We start from the raw sequence: 9461 nt of genomic DNA on the forward strand, positions 1-9461 counted from the left end.
CAGACCTTGACAGCATGTCATGTCCCTGATGTCTAGCTAGCATTTGGCGTTAGCGCCTTCACCCGTCAGCAATTCAAAAACGTAAAATCTTCACTTCAAAAGGCCCATGTCCAATTTCCAATTGAGTGAGTACAGGACCTTCAATTACACAATCATCTGGACATGCTATGCTGTTATGCTAACTGGCTGCTAACATACCGTTGGCTAATCATGCATAATTAATCCATCGGTATCTAGCAAATGAAACACCGAACGTTAGCCTACCCATTTGTCCGACTGTATACTTTATATTTTGAATCTTATTCCCTGAATCATGTTTTGTGTTTGTTTAGCAGTTCTTTTTGACACTTAAATGAACAGCCAGCGGATAACAGTCTTACACTTACCCTTTCAAAATGGCTGACTCCCTGCTGATGACAACATGTTCCCAGTAAAGTTTTAATGATTTCCATCTTCCGTCAGATTATCACAGCCCTGGAAGAGGACTCCACAGCCCAGAAGATGCAGCTTGGGTACAGGCTCCAACAGATCGCCGCTGCTGTAGAAAATAAAGTCACAGACCTATGACCCAAAGGGCGGGATGGATTTCTCCTTTAACCTTGAAGAGTGGACAGTGATAGGAGGAGGTTGTGTCTCCTGGAGAAAAAAAAGCAAAGTCCTTTCTTTTTTAAGACGAATGAGGACAGAGGAACTTCGTGGCGTGTACTGTGACTTTGCTGTCATTTTGACAGACTGATTTTCAGTGAAGGGAGAAATTATCTTAAGAGGATCACTGTTCCATATCCAGGAGGATACCCTCGACATTTCCACAGGTCCTAACACTGGGAGTAAAATGACACTGCTTTGAAGGGAAAAAAAGAAGAAAATGTGAAATGAAGCACATTAAAACAACCGTGTCATCTCTCATAAGGATTTCCCACGTTGTATTCAAACAAAAGGGAGACATAATATAAAAAGAGATCTTTTTGTTTTTCTTGCGACTCCATGTGTCTCGCTGGACTTGATGGTTTCCTCGACAAACTGCACTGAACATTCCTGCAAGTTTACAGCTATACTCGTTGGTCCCCCGCAGAGGGATGAATGCTGAAGGTGTGCTCGATGAAGAAACTGTGGACGGTAAGGAAAAGGGAAAAGGAAGGACTTTAACGTCAACAGAGTTTTTTATTGCGTTATGTCAAAGTCTTACATAAAGGACAAACAGATAATGACAAAGTGCTGTGGATGCCTGAGCAACGGCTTATCATACTCGAAGGATGTTTTCATTCTGCTTTTAGCTTCCTTAAATCATTCTACCAAGTCTTACTCTATGACGCTGAACTAGCTGTTATTGGACAGTTTGTTGCTCTGTGTAAACAGTTTCCCAGGATGGGCTCTCTTTCTCATTTTTTACGCTTCACATCGCCAGTTGTCCTTTTTACTGCAACGCATAGATGCATAGTGTTGATTTTATTTAGTTGAGTACGTAGTACATGAAAACAACCCGCTTTGACCTACTGCTCTTGTGAATGTTTCTTTTCTTTGGTAATGTTCTGCAAATGTTTTATGAACACTCGTTTTTATGTGGATTACCCGAGACAGTTTGGCAGAGGTATAATATCGCTAACTCATTAACTGATCCGTCCGCAAGAAAACCATGACATTAAAATCTTTAACTAAATGTAGAAACAATCCATAACAGCGCTACTGTAATCCGTACTAATTCAATTTCTTTAAAAAGATCTTATTACTTATGAAAGGCCAAGCCTGACTTGTTAGGAAATAAATGCACAAATATACAAACAATGCACAAAGGAATTGAGGAATTTGTCGTTCTACATTATTTATGTTTTGCTGCCACTTCAGTATTTATTTCCCTTCCCCACTTTCCATTAGTGTACTATATATTTCTTAAATGGGATTTTTTTTAAATGTGTGTGATTGACTGTATTTTTCCTGAAGTATGTAGGTTGTTGATGGAGCATAAATCTGAGGTGACTGTGAAGTAAATGATGTGGAATTAGATTACTACATATTTATACAGTTACTTTTCATATATTTGCATTTTATAGATGGATTCAAATTTAATTATGTCTTTTTTTCTTTTATTAAAGTCAGGTTTGATCTTCCATATTTGTAAGATGCTTTGGCTGTTGTCTGGACATTATATTCTGTTTTTGGATTTACCGTTTTTCCAGCACAGCCAGAACTTATGTCAGTAATTATATCTTCCCCACTTCAATACACCTAAGTTATATTTTCAAAATTTAGTCTGTGTAACTATCAGTACAACCCTTTAATATTATGTGTTATGGCGAAGCAAAGCTGCAGCTCTTTATCTTTTAGGACTTCTTCCCTTTCTCTCAAGACTTAAATCAGATGAAATGATTTATAAACACAGGCGCCTGCGTTCTGTAACGCCACATGTGAAAGCCTTTTACTAGTTTTTTCTAATTTAATTTATTTTGTATTTATTCTGTTGCATAATGTTGTTGATTATTAATTCCAGATATATTAAATCATAGTGGTTATGCCCCTCCAAATCAGATGCAACATCATGTTTTGTTTTTAAGAAAGAGGCTTTGTCATTTCTTTTAACCTTATGGTGTTTCTTAGTCACTACAAGTCAAATTCACATCAGCTGTCTTGAAATCCTGATACTTTCAGTCTCTCCTTTTATATTTTGCATCAGTTTTAGAAGCAATAGAGAGGTATGATTTTTAATGTTGCAAGCGATTTATTTGTACATTCAAAAAACCTTCTTTGCACATTAGTGTTGCTTGTTGCTTACTTGTGGATGCAAAGTTCTGTTCTGATGTTTTTCCTGTAGATACATACTGCTCTTAAGTGATCCTGACCTTAGTGTTCTCTTACTAATTGATAGGATGAACCTAACAACAACTTAATGTGATGCAATAAAGTGGTCCCGATGTTAATGAATGTCTGAAGTTATTTAGCTTTTACTTCATGCAGTGGAAAGTGTTGACAGCAGCTTGTCCTGTTTGTTAGTCCACTGTTGGTCCAGTTTAGAGAAAGTTTAAATAGTTTGCATCAACATGTTGCAACATTTTCAGAGTTACATTCAATAATCCAAAGGTTCATGTGTGGCAAAGTGTGGAGTGGAACAACTTATTCCTTCACTTTACGGCAGATTTCTTTGAAAATGACACTCACCCAATTGTTGTGCTACTTTTATATTTCCATTTTGATTGATTTTGGTGGATCTTGGGGTCATAAAGCATCTCACATATTTACGTATTTTTACAGGATTAACTGTGACACAGGAGATTCACTAGTCATGTACTCAGTAGGGGTGGAAATCGTCAGAGGACCCACGATACGATATGATCACGATACAACATTATTGCGATATGCTGAGTCTTGGGATACAATATATTGCGTTTTATTACCTTTTTTCCAACTGCAGATTATTTCCTCAAAGGAAGACTTTGTCACCATCAGTTTTAGCTCATAAGTTGAAGTCTTCAGTTCATTCATCTCTCTTTAATCATTTTTATTGCAGCAAAATGTGATGCAAAGCAGACAGACTGACCAACACTGTCATAAAACCTGTCAGAAATGCTGCACACACCTGACAAACTAAACTGTTGGCAGATTTAACGCCCTCTGTGAGGCTAGATAAAGTGCATGAGCACTTTACATGCAGGTATCAAGCTAGATCTATATATATATCAAGATATACCAAGCTCAGAGTTTGATGGTACTTTTGTCAGTTAAGTGTGTCCAGTGTTAGTTGATTTTTCAGAGGGTTTAACTAGCTATGGTGGAGTGTGAGGTGAGGTGGGCCCTCATGTTCGTAGTATTCCCAGAGTAATTTATTCTTATATGACACAGCTTGCAAATTGCACATATCATATCCAAGTCCTCCTTTCCTTCAGTATTAAAAAGAAAAAGTCAAAAGTCTCTTTTTTTGGACACATTTCCCCCACAAATACAACATGCTAATGTTATGAGCACAAGCCTATGGCATGTAACATTGTATAGATTAGCCGAGTGGCTAGCAGGATAAATCACACACAAGACTTGAAATGCTATTTTGTGGAGGCTTTATTGTCTTCACAATTTATAGTTTCTTTTCTGTGAAATTAAAGTAAATAAAAGCTTTGTTTCCACTGAGGGAAATGGTTTTCAACTTACAAAAATAGACAGGAGGTCTGTGTTTCTGTGATGTGTAGTTAAATTTCTGGGAAAGCGCACGTCAGGCTACAGCGTAGGGTACGGTGTAAGCTCTATGTCGCTTAAGCAGGGGTTAGTCGCCTGATCAATTTGTTTTATTCTTCACATTTACCAAAGGAAATTTTGAACTTGAAATTACTCACATGAATTCAGCCATTTTAATGTTATTAGTTACACATGTATGTCAATATTTCTGCCATGTTACATCATGAGCGATGGCATATTTACTGTTGTATTAAAATGGCATTTGAACAGCAGACAGTGTAATCTGTCACACAGGTGTAACTAATAATATAAAGATAAATGGCTCTGGTTAATGTAGGTGTGTCAATTAGCCACAACAGTGAGCCAGCATGCACAACACAGGACCAGGAAGTTATTAGTTACACCTGTGCTTTTCCTTCTATGATATATAAAATGTTAAATGTGTAAATGGCCAATCAAAAAGAGCTACAGTTTAGGCACTTTAGTCTTAAGCTGTTGTTGTAGCTAATAATAACAAATCCCAGGCTATCCCAGTCTGTGGCTAGCTAATCTAGTGTCAACTAGCACATTAGCTGCAAAGCCAGGCTGGGAGCTCCATATTTGTGCCTCCTCTCTCCAAGAGACTGAACACCTGTCACACACAGCTGGTAATGCTAAACCATGCATGGCCTGATCCCAAACAATTCAAATTCTGTGTTATGTTTTGTGCAGACAGCATTTACTGTAAAAGTGTCAGAAGTTTATGAGTAAAACAGATAAATAGCTCAACATTCATCTGCCATGCAGCACGTGAGTGTCAGGTGACAACTGTGCGTTGGTTTTTTTCATGAGGCTGGGAGGTGATGAAATCTCAAAGCTGTGATAACTGGCCATCTTGGAAAGTGTTTAATGTGTGTTTGTGTGTGTGTGTGTGTGTGTGTGTGTGTGTTCAAGCACTCAAGCGGGATCAGTGCGAGTCTTAAATTAGCCGCAGCATCATAGTGAATGAATGCAGGTCACGTTTCACTCCAGACAGGGGTGAGAGTCAGATAGGCCAAACTGAAGGTGAGGAAGAGTGTGTGTGTGCATGTGTTAGCATGTATAATGGAAATGTGTACATGTGTGTGAACTTTGGTTATAAATGTGTCTTGTCCTGTTTGAGGCTGTTCTGTGCCATTGCTCCTCCAATACTACTGGTATGATTTATTTGCAGTTTAAAGAACTATGGTAAAAACAAGATGAATCGACCAGCTGCCTCCACGCCTTATTATGTTTTTGATAATTGACTGGTTATATCATTAAAAAATGAATTTAATATTAAGTTTTAGAGGTAAAACTAGGACAAAATGAATGTAATACAAACCTCTTTTATCACCTGATATTTATCTCCTACTAACCCAGTGATCCAGATCCATGCAGGTGCTGTTTGGATGTCTCTCAGCAGCGTACGTGCGCACACATGCACGCGCGCGCCCGCACACACACACACACACACACACACACACACACACACACATACACACACACTTCCTGCTCCTGTGGGAAGTGTCTTATTACAGCTCTCTGAAAACGGAAAATAGTTACAGCCAGCACAGGCTTTTCAGCTTAAGACTGGACTCACATTAATCAGTAATAGCAGGACACAGGAGGATTGACCAAAAGAAAAAAACCAGAGCAATGCAATACTACAGTGATGAAGCTTAGAGGGTTTGGTTCTTTTGACACTTTGTATCAAAGAGGTTGACCCAGGAAAATGTGCCATCACCACTGACTGCAGTCTCACCGTAGTTGAATTCACACCTCTCAGTGCAAACAAGTGTCCATGTCATTGTTTACATACACAAGGCTTCCAGAGCACTGTGTTTGCATAATTCACAAAGATTTTAATCATCCAAAAATGTTACTGCTTGGCTTCTCCCTGGCACCCAAAAGTGAGATCTGATCGCACCTTTGCCAGCCTGGCAGAGCTCCACTGTGGCAGAGTATTGATTTTGAATTGATTTTAAATTATGAAAATATGATATTTACAGAAATCATGCCTTTTTGGTTTCTTGCCAAAAGCTTGAGCTAAAGCATGCAGGTAATTAGCTTAGCATAAGCCTGAAAATGAGGGGAAATAACTAGCTTGGCTCTGTTCAAAGGTCAATAAATCCACCTTCTACCAAAACCTCTTAATTTGACTTAATGCTGACACTGAAATGTGAAAAAAGTGATTATATTGTTTTTTTTATACTGGAAATGATGATAATAAAGAAAATATTTTGACTCCAGCAAGTCACTGGCGGCGGAGAGTTACAGCCAAGCCCCTGGGAGCAGCACCAGGCATTGAAGTCAATTCGAGATAGTGGCCTCACCGTGGAATTACAGCTCTGTTATGTGATGCTGTGGGGCCCAAGGACTTTTTCCTGTAGACTGACATTCTGAAGGAGATGCCTGTAAATCAGTGGGTACATTTTTTGACCGTCACAACCCCCACAAAATGACTTGTTTCACTATCGGGACTTGATCCATTTGGTCTGATAACATTTTAAAAGTCTAAAAGAACTGCACAATTGAATTATTTTATCTCCATTTAGGTTAGCAGAGGGCTAAACTGGAAGTAAGCCCCTCAGATGCGACCTGCTCCAGGGACCCAATGATGTGGATTCATAGCAGGAGATCCAGGTAATTTTACACATGGAAATCAAACTTTGCCCCACTAACCAACTTGAACTGAACGGGGCCACGCCTCTAACGCTGTATCCAGTTCACCCTATTCATCCATGATTATGGCACATAATTCCTCGTAAATCCACCACTTGTTCATTTTACTTTTGTTATGTATTAAACAAAGGAGACTTAAAGTGTTAATTTACTTTGATCAACTTGTTTTCAAAGTGACTTGACCCATTTTGCATTTTTAATCATAATGCAACAGCAGAAAAGGGATTTCTGGGCTTTGGATAAAAATACATATTTTACTTTTTATATGTTGAAATTCAAACCATGTTGGTAAGAACATGTCCACAATGCAAAGTAGCCAACACCACTTCAGCCACAGGGTGCTGTATAGTCAGAATAGTTAAGAGCCCACATAAGGGGCTCTGATAACACGTCATCTAACTGTGAACAGTTATTCACGTGAGGTCGAGAGGCCCTCAGTATCTGAGCGGTGAAGGCCAAGTGTTCTCATGCTGAAGTCCCATCACACCCTGCACACACACACACACACACACACACACACACACACACACACACACAATACCCAGCTGATCTCACCTCTTGTTTCTCTCCCTTTAACACCATCAGTTCTCTCTCACGTACCCAGCAGCCCTTTGGCTCGGCAGGATCAGCCACGAAATCTTGTGCCATGTCAGAGAGGGAGTGTTAACAGTGCAGTGTTGGCAACAGAGAGCAGAGACTCAAGGTTTGGGATGTGGAAGGTTTTCTCAAGATGTGCACACCCCCACCCCAGAAACACACAAACACACACACACACACACACACACACACACATGTGCATATATATATACAGTACAGGCCAAAAGTTTGGACACACCTTCTCATTCAATGCGTTTTCTTTATTTTCATGACTATTTACATTGTAGATTCTCACTGAAGGCATCAAAACTATGAATGAACACATGTGGAGTTATGTACTTAACAAAAAACGGTGAAATAACTGAAAACATGTTTTATATTCTAGTTTCTTCAAAATAGCCACCCTTTGCTCTGATTACTGCTTTGCACACTCTTGGCATTCTCTCCATGAGCTTCAAGAGGTAGTCACCTGAAATGGTTTTCCAACAGTCTTGAAGGAGTTCCCAGAGGTGTTTAGCACTTGTTGGCCCCTTTGCCTTCACTCTGCGGTCCAGCTCACCCCAAACCATCTCGACTGGGTTCAGGTCCGATGACTGTGGAGGCCAGGTCATCTGCCGCAGCACTCCATCACTCTCCTTCTTGGTCAAATAGCCCTTACACAGCCTGGAGGTGTGTTTGGGGTCATTGTCCTGTTGAAAAATAAATGATCGTCCAACTAAACGCAAACCGGATGGGATGGCATGTCGCTGCAGGATGCTGTGGTAGCCATGCTGGTTCAGTGTGCCTTCAATTTTGAATAAATCCCCAACAGTGTCACCAGCAAAACACCCCCACACCATCACACCTCCTCCTCCATGCTTCACAGTGGGAACCAGGCATGTGGAATCCATCCGTTCACCTTTTCTGCGTCTCACAAAGACACGGCGGTTGGAACCAAAGATCTCAAATTTGGACTCATCAGACCAAAGCACAGATTTCCACTGGTCTAATGTCCATTCCTTGTGTTTCTTGGCCCAAACAAATCTCTTCTGCTTGTTGCCTCTCCTTAGCAATGGTTTCCTAGCAGCTATTTGACCATGAAGGCCTGATTGGCGCAGTCTCCTCTTAACAGTTGTTCTAGAGATGGGTCTGCTGCTAGAACTCTGTGTGGCATTCATCTGGTCTCTGATCTGAGCTGCTGTTAACTTGCCATTTCTGAGGCTGGTGACTCGGATGAACTTATCCTCAGAAGCAGAGGTGACTCTTGGTCTTCCTTTCCTGGGTCGGTCCTCATGTGTGCCAGTTTCGTTGTAGCGCTTGATGGTTTTTGCGACTCCACTTGGGGACACATTTAAAGTTTTTGCAATTTTCCGGACTGACTGACCTTCATTTCTTAAAGTAATGATGGCCACTCGTTTTTCTTTAGTTAGCTGATTGGTTCTTGCCATAATATGAATTTTAACAGTTGTCCAATAGGGCTGTCGGCTGTGTATTAACCTGACTTCTGCACAACACAACTGATGGTCCCAACCCCATTGATAAAGCAAGAAATTCCACTAATTAACCCTGATAAGGCACACCTGTGAAGTGGAAACCATTTCAGGTGACTACCTCTTGAAGCTCATGGAGAGAATGCCAAGAGTGTGCAAAGCAGTAATCAGAGCAAAGGGTGGCTATTTTGAAGAAACTAGAATATAAAACATGTTTTCAGTTATTTCACCTTTTTTTGTTAAGTACATAACTCCACATGTGTTCATTCATAGTTTTGATGCCTTCAGTGAGAATCTACAATGTAAATAGTCATGAAAATAAAGAAAACGCATTGAATGAGAAGGTGTGTCCAAACTTTTGGCCTGTACTGTATATATATATATATATATATATATATATATATATGTATGTATGTATGTATATATGCATATATATATATATAAGAATGTATCTGTGTGTTTGCATATATATATATATATATATATATATATATATATATACAAACACACACATACATTCTTATATGACCAACAGGGGACTACCTTACTACACTA

General features: G+C 39.7%; 1 protein-coding gene across 3 annotated transcripts in view; it reads left to right on the forward strand.

The window, feature by feature from the left end:
* plxnb1a (plexin b1a) overlaps nt 1-2912 on the forward strand; it is an 85867-nt gene extending 82955 nt beyond the window's left edge. For all 3 annotated transcript variants that reach the window (XM_033629342.2, XM_033629341.2, XM_033629343.2), the window contains one exon: nt 463-2912. In XM_033629342.2, the coding sequence (XP_033485233.1) occupies nt 463-567 (105 nt within the window). In that variant the 3' untranslated portion in view covers nt 568-2912. The remainder of the gene's footprint in view (nt 1-462) is intronic.
* The last annotated feature ends 6549 nt before the right edge of the window (nt 2913-9461 follow it).

Source organism: Epinephelus lanceolatus, chromosome 8 (assembly GCF_041903045.1).
Source record: "Epinephelus lanceolatus isolate andai-2023 chromosome 8, ASM4190304v1, whole genome shotgun sequence".
In the NCBI taxonomy this organism is placed as follows: domain Eukaryota; kingdom Metazoa; phylum Chordata; class Actinopteri; order Perciformes; family Serranidae; genus Epinephelus; species Epinephelus lanceolatus.